Source organism: Danio aesculapii, chromosome 17, assembly GCF_903798145.1.
Source record: "Danio aesculapii chromosome 17, fDanAes4.1, whole genome shotgun sequence".
Classification (NCBI taxonomy): Eukaryota; Metazoa; Chordata; class Actinopteri; order Cypriniformes; family Danionidae; genus Danio; species Danio aesculapii.
Window position 1 is genome coordinate 34,765,683 of NC_079451.1, and position 20,394 is coordinate 34,786,076.

Sequence of the window (20,394 nt, forward strand, 5' to 3'; positions counted from 1 at the left end):
GGGACTAAGCCGAAAAGATAATAAATAAATATGTAGTAATTAAATTTTATATTACATTAAGTAATATTAAAAACATATCAACTTAATATTAAAACAAAATTGGGAAAAATAAAAGAAATGATTGATTTCATGAATATATTCTAAAATAATAATAACAATATTGTTTAAAAACAGATTGGCAAAAAGAATATGACTAGTAGGATGTGCGATAATCTGGATGATGTAGAAATATATTAAAGATAAAAGCGAGTGAACAATAGTGCTACACTGAAAAATAATCCTTGGGTTTACTCAATTTTTTTAAGTGGTTGTAAACAATTTATTTGGGCTGAATTAAAACAAACTAATTAAGTTGAACATTACTCATTTTAATTTGTTTGTTTAAACTGAGGCGACGCAGTGACACAGTAGGTAGTGCTGTCGCACAGGAAGAAGGTGGCCAGTTCGAGCCTCGGCTGGGTCGGTTGGTGTTTCTGTGTGGAGTTTGCATGTTCTCCCTGTTTTTGCGTGGGTTTCCTCCGGGTGCCCCGGTTTCCCCCACAGTCCAAATACATGCGGTACAGGTGAATTGGGTAAGCTAAATTGTCCATAATGTATGAGTGTGGGTGAGTATGGATGTTTCCCAGAGATGGGTTGCGGCTGGAAGGGCATCCGCTGCATAAAACATGTGCTGGATAAATTGGTGGTTCATTCCGCTGTTTTGACCCTGGATTATTAAAGGGACTGAGCCGAAAAGAAAATGAATAAATGAATGTTTCAACTGAAACCATACAAATTGTTTGCAACAACTTTGCAGACATTTTTTTTCAGTGTATATGAGAAATAGTTTACCAGAGTCTAGTTTGCCTTTCACACAACATACCTCTGAAAACAAACAGGGGAATTACATTTAGTAATTAAACATTATTTAACAAATAACATTTTTTCCAAGTCTTTCTCCAAGTACCAGATGGAAAAGATGGAACATCCTTTTATAAGAGCATCTGTGCAGTTGCAGTAAATCTCCAGCAGATGGCAGGCTCAACCTTCTTTTTGTTCATTTTATTCATTCATTCATGTTCTTTTTGGCTTTGTCTCTATTAATCTGAGGTCGCCTCAGCGGAATGAACCGCCAACTTATCCAGCATATGTTTTAAACATCGAATGTCCTTCCAGCTGCAACCCATCATTGGGAAAAACCCACACACATACACTACGGAGAATTTAGTTTACCCAATTCACCTATAGCACATGCCTTTGGACTGTGGGGGAAACTTGAGCACCCGGAGGAAACCCACGCCAACACACAGAGAACATGCAAACTCCACACAGAAATGCCAACAGACCCAGCCGGGGATTGAACCTTCTTGCTGTGAGGCGATCATGCAACCCATTGCGCCACCTTGTTCATTTCAATCAATTAAAAATAAACAGACATCCTACCAAGAGAAGGATTCTTTGTTTTATTTAAAATCTACAAGAGGGTTATTTGCAATTTATTTAGAATTTTATTAGCTAAAATACAGGTCCATTCTCAGCTACATACAGCTTAATAAAAAATATATAAAGGCATGCTAGTTACAGGTATTCTACAGTAAGAGTAGTTATTTACACAGCGCTGAATTGTCCTGTCCTAGAATACAACTTCATTGTTTCACATACAGATGAGCTACACAGGACATCCAAACATCAAATCCTCACTCGCAAAAGAAGCAGTGCGTTTGAAAAAAAAAAAGAAAACAGCCAAACGTCAGCATTTCAGATTCTGTTGTGCTTTAAACTTAAATACAAAATAAAAGTCAGTAGTTGCGAAGACTAGATCTGTTTGTAAAGGACACTTTTAAATGAGTTTCAAAAAAATAGTTTGAATAAACGATTATTTCCGGTAGTGTGTTCGCAATAAACACTTCACAGTTTAACCGAGACAATATTCACTGTTGTTAACAGCACATACTGTGATACTGACCCAAATTCAACGCATATTCTTACCATTAAAAGAAATAAGACATTATTTGATGTACTTATTGAAATGTTTGCTGCTCATTGTGTTCCCACACAAAACAAAAATAAAAAACACACACCACCAAAAGTCACCTGCTGCATCCAGTGTGAACAAAACCATCCGGATGTTATTTCAATCCAGCACTGCTCTCATAAATAAACAGTTTTCAATGAAAATCTGGACAGCTTCAATACAAAAATAACTAGATCGGCTGAGGGATTTCGGCGATGCTGGAAATAGCTTCGATTTAAACGAACAATACAAAATTATGGCTTATCGGGTCAGTGGTTTTGAAAAATGAGAGCTTTTGTGGGAATGCAGCAAGCATCTTTTGAGGCAGTTCTTGTGTCCGCAGATAATGGATCTGAATTGGAACACACAAAACTCAAAAGACACCTCATTTACTGCCCTCTTATTCATAAGACTTCGCTATGCCTTGTACAGCACGTACACACACACACACAAATGACAAAATATTGCTCAATAATTCTCATGAACTTTAGCTGAATTAGACATTGTACACAAAATGAGCTCATTATTAATAATGCAAACCTTAAACTTTCTCCAGTTTCTATCGCCGCATACTGTATGCTCAGATTTCATTTAGTATATGTAGAAACGTTAAAGGGATAGTTCACCTAAAAATAACATTTGTTTTGATATTCTTATCTTTAGGATAAAATTATTCGCCCTCCTGTGAATTTTTAATTATTTAAAGTGCTGTTTAACGGAGAGAGGATATTAATGAACATAATAGTTTTAATAAGTAATTGCTAGTGACTAATTTCTTTAGTCTTTGCATGGTGACAGTTCATAATGTTTTACTAGTTGTTTTGCAAGATATTAGCATTCAGCTTAAAGTGCAATTTAAAGGTTGATTAGGTTAACTAGGCAAGTCATCAAAAAATTGTTTCCTAAAGGGGCTAATATTATTGACCCAAGCAGTTTTATATATGTATTCATACACTCACCACCCACTTTATTAGGTATACCTTACTAGTACCGGGCTGGACCCTCTTTTGCTTTGAGAACTGCCTTAATCCTTCGTGGCATAGATTTTAACAGGGTACTGGAAATATTCCTCCAGGATTTTGCTCCATATTGACATGATAGCATCACACAGTTGCTGCAGATTTGTCGGCTGCACATCCATGATGCGAATCTCCCGTTCCTCCACTTCCCAAAGGTGCTCTATTGGATTGAGATCTGGTGACTGTGGAGGCCATTTGAGTACAGTAAACTCATTGTCATGTTCAACAAACCAGTCTGAGATGATTCGTGCTTTATGACATGACACCTGCTGGAAGTAGCCATCAGAAGATGGGTACACTGTGGTCATAAAGAGATGGATATGGTCAGTTACAATACTCAACACTCAGGTAGGCTGAGGCTTTGACAATATGCTCAATTGATACTAATAGGCCCAAAGCGTTCCAAGAAAATCCCCCATTTTTAAAATCCCCCACACCATTACACCACCACCAGTAGCCTGAACCGTTAATGCAAGGCAGGATGAATCCATGTTTTCATGTTGTTGAATTCTGACCCTACCATCCAAATGTCGCAGCAGAAATTGAGACTCATCAGACCAGGCAACGTTTTCCCAATCTTCTATTGTCCAATTTTGGTGAACCTGTGCAAATTGTAGCCTCAGTTTCCTGTTCTTAGCTGACAGGAGTGGCACCCGGTGTGATCTTCTGCTGCTGTTGCCCAACCACCTCAAGGTTCAACATGTTGTGCATTTAGAGATGCTCTTCTGCATACCTCAGTTATAACAAGTGGTTATTTGATTTGCTGTTGCCTTTCTATCAGCTAAAACCAGTCCGACCATTCTCCGCTGACCTCTGGCATCCACAAGGCATTTGCACCCACAGAACTGCCACTCACTGGCTATTTTGCAGTTGACAGGTGTACCTAATAAAGTGGCCGGTGAGTGTATATATTCTAGCTAATCAAAAAGAAACAAATAAATAAATTTACATTAAGCTTATTGACCTTATTCTTCAATGCGGGAGTGCGCTCGTTTTACGATTGTTTTAGAACTTCCGATTCAGTTGCCTATGGGAGAAATGACTAGAAATAATGAACAGCAGGAAATAGTCAAACTACTCGCTCTACAAACAAGTGTGCTCATGACTATACAAACAAAGCCGAATAATATAAAAAGAAAAGATCAGTTTGGAACATCAAGCAGCAGAACGAGCTGTTTTTAACATCTAACAATGAATGGAAGTAAATGAGAACGGAAGTCTTGAGCCAAAAAGATTCAAATGGCTGCGCCCGCTCGTACGCAAAGAATAAGGTGAATAGGAAATAATGTAAAAATGTCCTTGCTTTGTTAAACTGAACTTGGTAAAGAATACAAATTTCACGGGAGGGCTAAAAAGTTGGCCTTCAACTATAATGACTTTTTATTTTTATTATTCATTAGAAAATTAAACACTTTTTTGTTCCTTAAACTGTGGTCCTTGGTGATTCATAAAATACTGAGATACTGGTATGAGATACTGGTATAAGATACTGGCATTTTAAAGAGTAAAACATATACAGGCAACACTAAATTAATACATCTGAGTAAAAGGTAATAATGTTATATATAATGTTCAGTTTTTTGCACAGGTCGATTGTTCTGCTTCATAAGATCTCAGTGTTTAGTCAAGAGTTTTGGGTATCAATTTATTTGTATCCTTTGACTTGCATTTTATTTATCACCAATGACTAGCTTCAAATTTTTTCTAATATTTATAATAGTCATCTCGAATGCTCTGAGGATGAATAAACCACCAGCAAATGTCCATATTTGGGTGAACTGTCCCTTTAAGCTTGATGTATATCATCTGTTATTTCAGACTGAACAGAAAAACACACACAACACTTCCATATCTCCATTCATCTGGTGCAGTTTCTCTATTGCACCTATTCAGTATCTACAACCTTAAACTGCTGTCCAGTTCTTTACAGTTCACTCAACCTGTTGACCTAAAAAATATTCAACAGTCCTTGCAATTATATTATGATACCACAAAGGTCTCATATGCAATCGGAAGCACTCCACTGGGACACATTAGACTTCATCTGCTATCATTTGATAGACATAAATGAATGATTAAAAGCAGCTTTAGTTAATCACGATTGTCAGTTTACAGCTTAAAGTACATTTAGTATTATACTTTGAAATTTGAGCTGGCATTTATAATTATTGTTCAGAAAAATACTTATTTGAAGCTTCATGAGCTGACCTGCAAGGATCTTTAAAATAATAACTGTGCAGTCATTAGCTTTTTGTTATTTGCATTTATGAACTGTTTCAAAAGCTACTTCTTTACTTTTCTTTTGCAAGTTTACTGCTTTATATGCTATTTTTTATCTGAATGATCCAAAAAGAACACCCATTAAGCCCAGGTAAACAGAATTGATAACAAAATAAAACTTGGCAGGCAATTGTATAATTATTATGATAAAAGAAATATTTTGGTTTGAGTGGTTCAAATAAAACACTGTACAGTATTTAACCGTTCAGAAGTTTGGGCTTAGTAAGACTTCTTCAAATTAATCAAAAGTTAAAACACGTAATGTTGAATCTTTTTTTTTTTTTAAAGGGGACCTGTTCAGCCCCATTTTACAAGATGGTGTCCCTAGAGTGTGTATGTGAAGTTTCAGCTCAAAATAACCCACAAATAATGTTTTATAACTCTTTGAAAAAGACCCTTTTAGGCTTTGATACTAATTGTGCCGTTTTGGTGACTGTCGCTTTAAATTCAAATGAGATTGTGGCCCTAGCCCACTTTTCAAAAGAGGGCGGAGCTATAAATGCCTATATGTCAGCATAATAGCAGATTCAAAAACAAGACAAACATCCTATCCAAATAAGGAAGAGATCGTCACTAATGGGTGGGACTTTCCCTCTCTGATGACACGTACAAAGGGAGAATGTCAATCAAAGTGTTTCTGCAGACATTTCTGCTGATATCCCTAGAGTCTGTATGTGATGTTTTCAGCTCAAAATACACCACAAATAATGTTTAATAACTATTTGAAACTGCCTGTTTTAAGCTTTGATCCAAATTGTGCCGTTTTTGATCCAAATTGTGCCGTTTTGACGGTCACTTTAAATTCAAATGAGATTGTGTCTTTTCAAAATAAGGTAGAGCTACAAATGCCTATGTGTCAGAATAATTCAAAAACAAGAATAGCGTCCAATGCTAATAAGGGAGAGATCATCAGTAATGGGTGGGGCTTTCCCCCTCTGATGGCACGTACAAAGGGAAAATGTCAATCAAAGTGTTTCTGCCGACTGTTTTTATCAAGTTAGATAAGAAACTAATGTCCTTAGAGTGTGTATGTGAAGTTTTAGCTCAAAATACCCCACAAATAATGTCTTTAACTCTTTGAAACTGCCTCTTTTAGGCTTTGATCCTAATTGTGCCGTTTTGGAGACTGTCACTTTAAATTCAAATGAGATTGTGTCTTTTCAAAAGAGCTACAAATGCCTGTGTGTCAGCATAGTGGCAGATTTAAAAACAAGACTAATATCCTATGCTAAGATCCTCACTAATGGGTGGGACTTTCCCCCTCTGATGACATGTACAAAGGGAGAATGTCAACCAAAGTGTTTCTGCAGACTGTTTTTATCATGTGTGATAATAAAAAATTTGATGAATTAATTTGTACCAGTAGAAGCTGGTTATATTCACAGACTGTTGCCACACAACTGTGTTTATAGCCCTTATAAAAGTGATTTTTGCATAATAAGTCCCCTTTACATCCTGGTCTTCTGAATTTGGCATTTTATATTCACATTTTTTAGATGACATGAATCTTCAAATATGATCATCTTTGTATGTTTTTCTTTTTTATTAAGTTTTTTAAATATAATATCATACAATATTAGCATTTTACAGTATTTCGACCAAATAAATGCTACATTTAATTATTTATTTTCTCTTTTTTATTATTACTTTGTTTTTTAATCTTACAAACTCAACTTTTGAACGGTACTGTAAAGGCTCTATGAAAAATCGTGTTATAACTAAATAACATGGAGCGGTCTTGTGCTAAAATAAGAAAGCTTTCAGGAGTGGAAACTAAGGTTGTAATCTTTGTGTCTTCATCTATCTGTGTGCTCAGGAATGAGAAACGAATCCATTAAGCTGCCTCTTATGAATACTTGGATGGTATGCACATAAATAGAGCTACGATTCAGCTTGTGCTAATCGTGAGTCTGGGATATTTTAAACCTGGTGTTGTAGGTAACAGGTGTGAAATTTCTGGAATGAATGAACGCCATAGGCTGAGAGAAGCTGGCAGTAGAAGTGAAGTTGCCCAGATCTGAGACTGTGGTCATTTTCACAGATTAGTTTGTTTGCTGGAGGCTCTGCCGCTCACTGGCATGGAGCTACAAAGGGCCTTTGAACTGGTTTCCAGAAAGATGTTGGCGGATGGAGGGCTTGGTTCCTGCTGCATCGCCCAGTTTACGCCACACCACCTGAACACACACACACAAAACAACAACACACAGGTCAGATGCTTCCACTTTCAATCTTGAGAAATTACAAATGTCTTTAAGCTACTGCTTCTGTGCTCCTGTTTTAAAATAAATAAATGGAAAATTGTGCGTGATGGTAAATAATTCATTTATTTATTTAGTGTTTACTTTTAAACTTTAATTTATTTGTGTTTATATATATATATATAAATATATGTAATGATGTTTAACAGAGCAAGGAAATGTTCACAGTATGTCTGATAATATTTTTTCTTCTGAAGAAAGTCTTATTTGTTTTAGTTCGGCTAGAATAAAAGCAGTTTTTAATTTTTTAAAACCCATTTTATGCTAAAAATTATTAGCCCTTTTAAGCTATATATTTTTTTCAATAGTCTTAAGAACAAACCATCATTATACAATAACCTAATTGTATAATTACCTCTGTTAATTACTTAATTGCCTAATTACCCTAACCTGCCTAGTTAACGTAATTAACCTAGTTAAACCTTTAAATGTCTTGAAAAATATCTAGTAAAATATTATTTACTCTCATCATGGCAAAGATAAGATAAATCAGTTATTAGAGATGAGTTATTGAAACTATTATGTTTAGAAATCTGTTGATAAACTCTTCTCTCTGCTAAACAGAAATTGGGAAAAAAAATGTACAGGGGGCCTAATAATTCAGGGGGCTAATAATTGTATATATATATATAATATATATATATATTATATATATAATAACTGTATATATATATATATATATATATTCTATTCAGCGCTTCATTCCGCTGTGGCATCCCCAGATTAATAAAGGGACTAAGCTGTAAAGAAAATGAATGAAAGAATATATACAGTAACTTTACAAGTGTACAAATAAATATATAATATATATACTACATAATAGATAATAATATATATTATAAGGCCTTAAAAAATATAAAAAGCGAGATTTTGGTAAATGTATTATTTTATTATTCTTATTTCTTTTTTTTATTAATTTTACATACTAAGGAAAAAGTCACATAAGGCAAATATGTATAATATCAGAAAATCTACTATGTCAAAATGCTAATTATAATCAATTTTATAATAACGTTTATGTATTTATTAGACGGGAAATTCAGAACAAGCCTCAAAAATATATATACATTTTAAAAGCACTATATATAAAGCTATGGACAAGGTCAAAAATAGATAAACATATGGTTATTATTATTATTTATTAGAACATATATATTTCTAATGGGACTGTAGACTAATTGTGATGATAAAAGAAAGCAGCTCTTGTGTGCTGTCAGAGATTATGCTTTGACAGGAACACAGCACAGGTCCCGGACTCCAGAGGCCCTTCAGAGAGCTGATAAACCTGCATTGTTTCACTGATCAAGTTATTTTAATTGCACAGACAACTGTGCGGTAAACACTCTGAGGACTTTTGCCAAGGCCTCTCATTAAAGTGGTCTGAAAGTGGGTCTCTGTTGTGAAACATTGAAACAGTGTCCTCCATCAGAGCTTGTGTAATTATCCAGAGTGACAGGACAACAAACGCTCAGCTTCTCTCTCTGCTCAACAGGGCTTTATTAATGGACCACAGAGACTCACGTTACACATCTCTCTGACAATGGCTTTCTCTTTCTCGCTCAGATCCTCCTCATAGTCCTCTGGGATCTTCCTGTCCAGGTTCTCATGCACTTCTAATACCTACAGAGACAACCAACACAGGGTTAAATGATTAGCCGTGGCTGCTAAAGCTTCATTATTACCGAATGAGAAGATATCAAAAACTTAATACTGAGCATTTACACTGTGCAACTCATTTGATAACATCTGTACTATGAATATTATTGGTGAAAAACAATGATAAACAGACGTAACAACTAAAAAGTTGCTATTTTTGGCTAAAACTAGAACTGTAAATAGTGTCCATAATGAAAAACAAGCTTCTAAAGAATAGCAGCAGTGTATTTATGCAATAAAAATTATTAAAGAGGATTTTAAGTTCCACAACACAAAAAAACAAGTCTGTCCGATTTACTTTTAAAATGAAAATAATTAAAGTTAAAAATTAAAAGCTTCAAAATGTGAATAAAAATACTAATAAATAATAGTTTTACTAAAAATACTAAAAAAAAATTATAGTTTTAATAATAGAATAATAGAAGTCCAATTCTTTTTTTTAGAGGTAAAAATAATACTCTTTAATATTGCTGTTGACCAAAAAGTCCTCTAGGTGGCGGTATTATTATTATTATTAGTAGTGGATCCAAAACCTACAATACACTATGAGATTTAGCTGTAACATTTTATATTCAGTATAGTGTCTGCGAAAATAGACTTTTAAAAGTTGTTTGCAGTTGTTTTATTGACTAATGTCAAGGCATAAAAAAACACAAGAAAGAGAAACATGTTTGAACAGTTATCAAAATATGACTTCATTTAGCATAATTAGCATCAGCATCTTACTTTCATGGCATGTACAACAGCCTCAGGTTTCTGTGCTGCGGGCAGGTATCCTGTGACGGCGGGTGCCAGATCACCTCCAGTCATCCGTATAGACCCCTAGAAAAAGACAGACATTTATTTATTAGGGATGCCAATTTACACAAATTCCCATGATCAATCAATCTTAAAAGTAATCTTAAATTAACAATTAATTAATTGATTAATCATAAACTCAAATAATGTAAGATGAGTGTACATTACAGTGCAAATGACAATCAAAATGCAAAAATCCTTGCCCAAAGAGTGACTATAAATACTGTATTACAAATTTATATATACAGTTTATTATATATTCAATATACAGTGGTGTATATTGAAATACAACTTGTATGTTGAAATAAGGCTCTGTAAATTTGTAATACAATATTTATACAATACAATATTTATACAAGCAGTGTATATTGAAATAAGACAGTATAAAAGATATAAAAATTAATATAACCATTTAATAATGAGGTGTAATTACTAATGCAACAATAAGCATCAATATGAGAAAATATGTGTGTTATTTTGTTACAAAATGTGAAGATATTGTGCTAATTAAAGGGATAGTTCACCCAAAGATGGAATTCTGTCACCATTGACTCTTCACTTGTTCCAAACCTTACTGTAAAAAATGTTGGCTCAAGAATTGTGTTGTTTCAGCTTATTATAAATAAGTAGTTTAAACAAAACGCAAACATTATTTTTTGAGTGCTGCGTGACTTTCTTTCTTCTGTTAAACACAAAAGATATTTTGAAGAAAGCTGGAAACCTGTAACCATTAGCTTTGTTTTCATCTACCGATTTTTATGCGCATTTTGGATATGCGCATCCAAAGGAAACAACAAGATGTGCATCAATTTTGAAAATGCGCATAAAATATGTGCATAACTGAGTAGGATAACCTTTTTATTAGATAAGAAATGATGCGTATAAACTACGATGGAAACACTTTCATTGAACAAATTCCAATATGTGCATAAAAAAATCGTGATTTTGTTATAAGAGATTATATGATGATAAAAATGTGTGTGAATGGACAAACCAGCAGGTTGAGCACATTGTAAAACATCTGAAATGTTGTTTTAGTCATTCGGTTTCAGTATTGGTGTTATTATATTATTAATTACCTCCAGAATTGTCAAGAGCATCTGTGCTCCACGTCTAACGCCTTCAAACGCCACCACGAGTTTATTGTTTGTCAGCATTTGTCTTCTGAGGCGTAATTTATTAAATAAGGAAAAGATTCACGCAGCTTTTCCTGCCGCAGAAAATTCAATTTTTACTGTTAATATTTGGCGGAAGTCATGAAAGTTAATCATGATAAGACAATTTTGTTCTCTTTGGCTACTTGGATGGAAACGCTGCTGTATTCTCATGTCTTATATGAAATATTCCAGTTTTGCGCATAAATTTAATTAGCATCTTTGGATGGAAACATAGCTAGTGACTTCCATGGTAGTTGGTTTTCCTACACTATGGAAGTCAATAGTTATAGGGTTCCAGCTGTCCTAAAATATCTTGTCTGTGCAACTGAATAAAAAAAATTATAGGTTTGGAACCACTTGAGGGCAAATATATAGTACTTATAGATACAAAAACTATACACAACCATTCCCAAAATTAAAATAAAATCCACTGAAAATTCTGATTAATCTAATTAAAAATGCTAATCATTTGACAGCCCTAATAAATAAATATTTAACTTACAAATTCTACTGTAAAAACAACAACAACAAAAGTCCATGTTGTCCTTAAAAAGTGTAATACCCAAAGTGATTTTAGAAATCCAGTATATCATGCATCTCTATTGACAGTCAACAATAAATTTGATTGATTTATATAGTCGACAAGGTGGCTCAGTGGTTAGCCCTATGGCCTCACAGCAAGAAGGTCACTGGTTCGAGTCCCGGCTAGATCAGTTGGCATTTCTGTGTGGAGTTTGCATGTTCTCCTCGTGTTTGCATGGGTTTCCTCTGGGTGCTCCGGTTTTCCCCACAGTCCAAGGGCATGTGCTATAGGTGAATTGAATAAATAACATTGTCCTTAGCGTATTTGTGTAAATGTGAGACTGTATGGGTGTTTCCCAATACTGGGTTGCAGCTGGAAGGGCATCCGCTGTGTAAAACATATGCTGGATAAGTTGGCAGCTCATTCCACTGTGGCGACCCCTGATGAATAAAGAGACTAAGCCTAAGGAAAATAAACGAATGAATGATTTACATAGATTATCGACAATTAAGTAATCATTGATTATACGTTGTTATCCCTAATATTCATTCACAACACACAAAATCTCTTACGGTTTATCAGCAGACATGCACAACACTGAAAAAGCCTGTAGCCGTTTCTCTGAATCAACTGGAAATGGGTTAAAGCATCTCATTATAACTCATCTCTGCTTGTACCCCTTCGTGGCTCCACATCAACAAAGAGCTCTTTCAGCACACACGGGGTCCAGTGAGCCCCTGTTTAGACACAGCCCTTTGAGTCCCATTCTAGCGTTAAATCCACAACAATTGAGCTGGCATTTCAGCACCGGGGTCGAGAGAGGAGCCCTGGATGGAAACGGCAGCTCGCTTTTGGCCTGCTTGAGCAGGATTGTGCTGCTCACTTTCAGCTGCCAGCAGGTTTATTGAGGACTTTACCCTGGACTGACCCGAGAACATCCAGACCCAGTGGCCGCTGTCAAGCATCGCCCCGCAGCCTGATTAGAGAAGCCCAGGAGTCCCACAATTCATTTCGCATGAATTCGTTTGCTAGTACTAACAAGCGGTGGTCAACTGATATGGATTTTTATACAGCAAATGCCAATGCCTATTTATTCAACCCCTTTCGATTGAACTCATTTAATAATGAGAAAACTATACTGCAATTGAATTATATCAGATTAATCAAATTCCTGCCTAATTAATTGTATACATTATAATGTAATGCTTTTAAAGGTTCAAGACACCTTGGAGTACTTTTTTGAAATTTGAACAGATTTGTGTTTGTTGAGCATTAGTTAGGACAACTTAGTACCCGTCAGCTTTAATTGTGGGGAAAACTGGATAATTTTGAGCTTTTGTCAGCTAATTTTATCTTCCGGGTTTAAAATAATTTTTGGGGTGTGATCAAAATCGGTGACGTAGTGCGTATCTGCTAGTGGAGTGATGACGTGTCAGTTTCTCATTATTATTCATAGCGGAGTTTTCTTATCCTATTAAGAAGACCCTGCTTCTTAATTATTCATGCGAGCACGTGCTTTCCGAAGGCAAGGCAGACCTGCCAAGCTGTGAGACCCAATGACTGGATAAGACAGCGTCCGCACACGGCAAAGGTCATATGTTTCCATGATCCACAGGGTTTGTTGCATGTTTTTCCCAGCAATTCTGTCAGGGCCGATACAGCAAACCTTGTGGTTTGCAACAAGCATTTTTGTCGAGAGAGCTGTACGAGAATTGGAAAATGGCGGACTTTGTCTTTTAACAGTTGAGTTTGTTACCATTCAGATACATTGCTTATATCCCTGCGTGTTCACCTATGTTTAAAATCCTCCAGATTATATATAACAAATTGTGGTTATGTGTGTATGAAACTATCAAGAACAAATGTAACAGGACATTACATTACTAACTATTTATTAACTTTGTAAACTATAAAATCATGGGTCTCCTCACATTTTGTGTCTCATTTTGTGCGCCAACAGACAACAGCTGTTCACTCCCTTCTTTTTCCCCTGCTTTGCTGGCCACATCCACTCCTCCCTCTGCTGCAGCACTTCACGATGATCACGGAGCATTTTTTTTTTAAATTCTAAGGTATACTTGAACCGAAAGAGGGGGGTTTCATAGCCCTTTAATGATATACAATTAATTATTGATATGGTCAATTAGTAAATATTAGCTTACTAATATTAATGAGTCATTGAGTAAAATGAACTAATAAAGAGCAAAACAATAGTTATTTAATATCTGTTAAATTCGATAGACAATTGAATTGTTAATATGATGAAGATTTTACACTTTTAGTTTGGCAATATTTACTTTAATACGTAACCACAAAACCAATCATGAATAAATGATAAGCTTTCAATCGATGTATGGTGTGTTAGGACATGACAATATTTGCAACAGATTACTTTAAGAGACAACTGTTTAAAAATTTGGAATCTGAAAATTAAAAAAATCTAAATATTGAGAATATCGCCTTTGATGGTGTCCAAATTAAGTTCTTAGCAATTTATAATACAAAGAATTACATATAATAAAGGTAAAAAATCTATAAAATGGCTTAATGGAACATGATGTTTACTTAATCAAATTATTTTTGGCATAAAAGGAAAATTGATCATTTTGATATTCCTATATAGGCTATTCTAATATATTTTGAATATTGAGTTTCACAGAATCCATTTTAATAAAGAAAAAACAGAAATAAATAAAAATAATATAATGATTTAAAAATCAATTTTGGGCGACACGGTGGCTCAGCAGTTAGCACTGTCGCCTCACAGCAAGAAGGTCGCTGGTTCGTGTCCCGGCTGGGTCAGTTGGCATTTCTGTGTGGAATTTGCATGTTCTCCCCATGTTGGCGTGGGTTTCCTCCAGGTGCTCCGGTTTCCCCCACAGTCCAAACACATGTGCTATATAATGTGTGTGCATGGATGTTTCCCAGTACTGGGTTGCAGCTGGAAGTGCATCCACTGTGTAAAACATATGCTGGATAAGTTGGCAGTTCCTTCCACTGTGGTGACCCCTGATGAATAAAGGGACTAAGCCGAAGGAAAATGAATGAATGAATGAATGAATGAATGAATGAATAAAATAAATTTTACGCAATGCTCACAATCTACTGTGTTTAAACAAGTAGTCAGTGATACATATGGACAAGTCATAGTTAGAATATGTGTCTCTACAATCAAGTATTTATGTTCCAGTAAGCTGAAATAGACATATAATGCTGCTGAATGGCCTTCAGATTCATCAGATTATCGATTATTCAAAAATAATCCATTAAGGAGCAAAATGCATCTGAAGGTATTAACAGAAAATGACTGATCATCCAATTTTGGATTTGGTGCCCAGTTTTTTTTTAAGCTTTGCCATGAGGAATATCTGTGTGACTGGCTAGAGTATGTATAAGATATGACTACCACTGATGCTGCCAAATTAAATCAAAATAAGATTTTTTTTAGGCCTATCAAATCTGTGACCATTAATATAGGATATTCTGAACAGGGATAGTAATGCCTTCATAAACACTCACAGCTAATCTCTCATCTGTTTAATCCACAAAATACATTGATCATAAACCGCACTTGAACATCAGAAGCAGGTCACAGCCTGGATTAAACAAATCCATCGATTAGAGCACATGCAGAATCTGATGGGGAAAGAGGAGCAGGAAATGTGGATGTTGGTATAAAAGTACTTAACATTATTAAAAATGGTTCTTTTAATAAAAGGTATGTGTATTGAACATTTATTTTGATCCCAAATAAACATTTATCAGTTCTTTATTTTATTTTTAAAATACAAAATGAATATTTCTATCCCCCAATTTTGAGATAAAACTCCAAATTCCATGTTTGTTTTGTGAAATTCTGAGAAAAAGTCAGAATTTTGAATTTATATCTCACATTTCTGTTACTGTATACAGCTGAAGTCAGAATTATTAGCCCCCCTTTGATTTTTTTTTTCTTTTTTAAATATTTCCCAAATGATGTTTAACAGATCAAGGGAATTTTCACAGTATGTCTGATAATATCTTTTCTTCTGTAGAAAGTCTTATTTGTTTTAGTTTGGCTAGAATAAAAGCAGTTTTAATGTTTTAAAAAACATTTTAAGGTCAAAATTATTAGCCCTTTTAAGCTATATATTTTTTTCGACTGTCTACAGAACAAACCATCATTATACAATAACTTGCCTAATTACCCTAACCTGCCTAGTCAATCTAATTAACCTAGTTAAGCCTTTAAATGTCACTTTAAGCTGTATAGAAGTGTCTTGACAATATCTAGTCAAATATTATTCACATCATGGCAAAGATAAAATAAATCAGTTATTAAAAGTGAGTTATTAAAACTATTATATTTAGAAATGTGTTGAAAAAAATCTCTCTGTTAAACAGAAATTGGGGGAAAAAATAAAGAGGGGGGACTAATAATTCTTACTTCAACTGTATCTTGCATATTTAACCTGTCGAATTGCACTATTTTTTTTATACATATGACTCAAACATTTTTAAGCAACTGGAATACAACAAATTTATAATTTACTTAATTAACTAAATCCATTAATATAGTAAAATAATAAAAAATGCGTAAATGTGATAGGGAATAGTCAAACAGTCAAAAATAGGTACAGTAGGAGTCTTTAAGTTAATATCTTCAAGACAAAACACTTCTAAATACACATGCAAACATTAGTTTTACAAATACATTCAAACCTGACCCATTAAAGTATTTGTTTTTGAAAAATAATTGAAATTTTATTTTGGAGATTCTAAATGTACCCGCAATTAGAACCATATTAAAAAATAGCTGGAAATAGTTTGAAATTGCATGTAATATTCTACTATATTTCTAAATTTGATCATATTTCTGAACCATTCATATTTCTATTTCTGTATCCACAGTACATCTTCACTAAAAAAAGGTTTCATTAGATTTATTACATTTTTTAAGGTGGTTTAAAGTGGTTGAAAACTATTTATATGGGCTGAATTTAAACAAACAAATTGAGTTAAACATTACTAAATTTATATTGTTTAAATTGAGCCCATAGAAATTGTTGGCAACCACTTACCCTTAAAAAAATGTAGTAAATCCAATGAATAATTTTTTCAGTGAAAGCTCTGGTAAGCAACTGTAAAAGTGCTGGAGCGCCTCTGAAACTCCTCTGATTAGCTCTCCTCGTGTAACCTCGACCGCATCGCTCCTACAGCCTGATTATTGTTTCAACAGCTCTCCGCTGCATTATTCAGTGCCATCTCGCCCCGTGATTAAAGCGAAAGTTCAAAGCCATGCTAATGAAGCCGTGAGCTGGTAGACAGAGACGAGCTGTGATAAAATAAGGCCAGTAGCCTCTGAGGACGAGACCCTCTAATTGATTTCTCTTTGCTGTGGAAACTGTCCCTCATATTAAAGTGGAGCAGCTGTGCTGTTTCTGCCTGTCATTGCTGATGACTGCGCTGATGAGCTCACGCACAGGTTCACGGATGACCTTTACTGAGGATACGAGCGAAGGGGAATCATGATGATGACAATGATGATTATGATGATAATAATATCTCAGGAGTAAAGACAGACACAGAGAGAGAGAGAGAGAGAGAGAGAGAGAGAGAGAGAGAGAGAGAGAGAGAGAGAGAGAGAGAGAGATAGGATAAAAGAAGGAAGTTTTAATAAAAGAACTATTGGATTTGTTTAATAAAACCTGTATACTACATTTTGTTTTTTCCCCCAAATAAAAATTGTATTAAATAATCATAAGTTAATTTATTAGTAATGCATTATTTCTTTTCTCAGAGATAGGTTGCAGTTGGAAGGGCATCCGCTGCGTAAAACATGTGCTGGATAAGTTGGCGGTTCATTCCGCTGTGGCAACCCTGCATTAATAAAGAGACTAAGCTGAAAAGAAAATGAATGAATGAATGAATGAATGCATTATCTCTGATTAATCAGATTAATGCACTATCCTTGCTATGACTATTAATGCATTATCAACTTCACATTAAAAAACAAGATATTATTTAAAATATCTAATTACACATTTACACCATCACACAAATCTAATTATACATACAAAAATATATATGTATCTGCAATATATGTGTCTACAATCTATGATGCAAAAAAAAAAATAAATAAATAAAAAATAAATAAATAAATATATATATATGACCAATATTACACGAGTGGCTGTATATCGGCACTGGTGGGAGGTGTCCACATCGCAGTGCTACAAGTGTGATATTGCGTTTATACAACAGTTCTACGGCATAATCGTGTATATAAAAAAGAAAATCTAACATAAGAGTGTCCTCTGCTTGTTGCTGTGTGTGGGCTGCACATCTGTAATACACAAGGGTAAAGGGGCGGTATGAGTGCTGTTACTGGCAGAATATTGCACAGCTATTAACCAATCAAAATTAAAAACCAGACAGAACTGTTGTATGTATATGTATACACACACACACACACACACACACACACAATTGAGTTCAGAATTATTAGCTGCCTTTGAATTTTTTTTCTTTCTAAAATATTTTCCAAATGATGTTTAACAGAGCAAGGAGAGCAATTTTCACAGTATGTCTGATAATCTTTTTTCTTCTAGGGAAAGTCTTTTTTGTTTTATTTCGGCTAGAACAAAAGCAGTTTTTAATTTTTTAAAAAACATTTTAGGGTCAAAAGTTTTGATGCATCCATTCCGGCTTTCAAAGAAGGAATGGATGCACTAAGAGTCTACAGCAGAGATCAAAACACAGTCCACAGGAAATGATCTAGGAGAAAAAACATCTTTCATGCCTCTACTTTCTGGCATTATAAAATATAAACAATTCTCATCATATTACCAAAAAGAATGACATGTCTAATAAGGAAAATACACTATACCCTTCAAAAAGTTTGGGGGAGAATGTGGTTTAATATTATAAAAATATGATGAAATTTAATATAATCCATTTTCTATTTATAAATTTTACACATGTATAAGAATTAGTTTGTTGTTTCTTTTTATGTAAATATATCTGTTAAGTCAAATAATGATGTAACATTGCATATTGTTATAAAAAGCATTGAATATGCTTTCAATGTAAAAACAACATTTTTTTGTTAATTTCACAGCAAAGCACATCTCTGAATCACAAACTACTGTACAAAATGTGTATAATTTATAAAAGTTAAAACTATAAAAAAGTTCAAACAAAAAAACCTGTAAAATATAAATAAATTAAATTAAAATAATGAAAAAAATCTATTAATATATAAAAAAAATCTAAAATAAAATACAATTAATTAAAATGAATAAATAAAATAAAATGAATGAATGAATTAATAAAAAGTAAGCAAATAAATAAGGCATGAAAAAAAAATAAAATAAAAAATCATGAAGCCCTGTCCTGATCTGGACTTTCCCTTGTCATTGAGGCTGATGTATTAATCTCCTCGGCTCTGGTCAATTCTCATCTGCTTCAACAAAGAGCACACTGAATCCTACAACCAGCTGGAACTGCGACAGCTAATTGTAGTCAAATCTCCTTCAAATCGGCTCAACATGACAAATCTTTTTAAGCTTGGATGTGTTTTAAGTTTTGGCTCTGGCTGTAAATAATGTGCTGATGTCAGACGGCGTATACGTACGTTTTGTAAGGTGTCCTGAAACTGTGAAAGCGAGGAGAGCTGAGACTCCGAGTGATACAGAGAAAGACCTTTCCGGAGCATCTTCAGGTCACCCACGTTGCCCTGCTGTGAAAACAAGCAGAAGTGTCAAACACAGATCTTTAATATTATTATTAATATTATTATTAGAGGGATTAATGGCAAAATAAAAATAACAACTAAAAACTATAGTTCTCTAGATATACCGTATCAAAAGGAGAACCAAAAATGATACAATACAGTACTGTGCATAAAAGAATGTAAAAGTAATATTTTCAGTGTCACATGATTCTTCAGAAATCCTTATATAATGATTTGATGGTCGATGTCATATAAACATTCGAAATTACAGTGGGCTGCATGGTGGCGCAGTTGGTAGCACGTTCACCTCACAGCAAGAATGTTGCTGGTTCAAGCCTCCGCTGGGTCAGTTGGCATTTCTGTGTGGATTTTGTATGTTCTCCACGTACGGTACAGATGAATTGTTTAGGCTAAATTGTTTGTATGTGTGTGAACGAGTGTGTTTGGATGTTTCCCAGTGATGGGTTGCAGCTGGAAGGGCATCCGCTGCGTAAAACATATGCTGGATAAGTTGGCAGCTCATTCTGCTGTGGCGACCCCAGAAAAGGGACTAAGTCGGAAAGAAAATGAATGAATGAATGAATGAATGAATGAATGCAAATTACTGCAAATTAAATATTTTCATTCATTCATTCATTCATTTTCTTTTCGGCTTAGTCCCTTTATTAATCTGGGGTCGCCACAGCGGAATGAACCGCCGACTCATCCAGCACGTTTTACACAGCGGATGCCCTTCCAGCAGTAACCCATCACTGGGAAACATCCATACACTCTCATTCACACACATACACTATGGACAATTTAGCTTACCCAATTCACCTTTACCGCATGTCTTTGGATTTGAGAGGGAAACCGGAGCACATAGAGGGAACCTACGCCAACACGGAGAGAACATGCAAACTCCACACTGAAATGCCAAGTGACCCAGCCAGGGTTCGAACCAGTGACGTTCTTGTTGTGAGGTGAGAGTGCTACTCACTGTGCCAAATTAAATAT

At 34.7% G+C, this 20,394-nt stretch overlaps 1 protein-coding gene across 1 annotated transcript in view; it reads right to left on the reverse strand.

Annotated features, from left to right (window-relative positions):
- Positions 1-1,443: 1,443 nt before the first annotated feature.
- ccdc85ca (coiled-coil domain containing 85C, a) overlaps positions 1,444-20,394 on the reverse strand; it is an 82,597-nt gene continuing 63,646 nt past the window's right edge. The window contains exons 3-6 of the mRNA XM_056476802.1: positions 19,300-19,404; positions 9,933-10,028; positions 9,072-9,170; positions 1,444-7,466 (exon numbers count right to left, since the gene is read on the reverse strand). Of these exons, the coding sequence (XP_056332777.1) occupies positions 7,377-7,466; positions 9,072-9,170; positions 9,933-10,028; positions 19,300-19,404 (390 nt within the window). The 3' untranslated portion in view covers positions 1,444-7,376. The remainder of the gene's footprint in view (positions 7,467-9,071; positions 9,171-9,932; positions 10,029-19,299; positions 19,405-20,394) is intronic.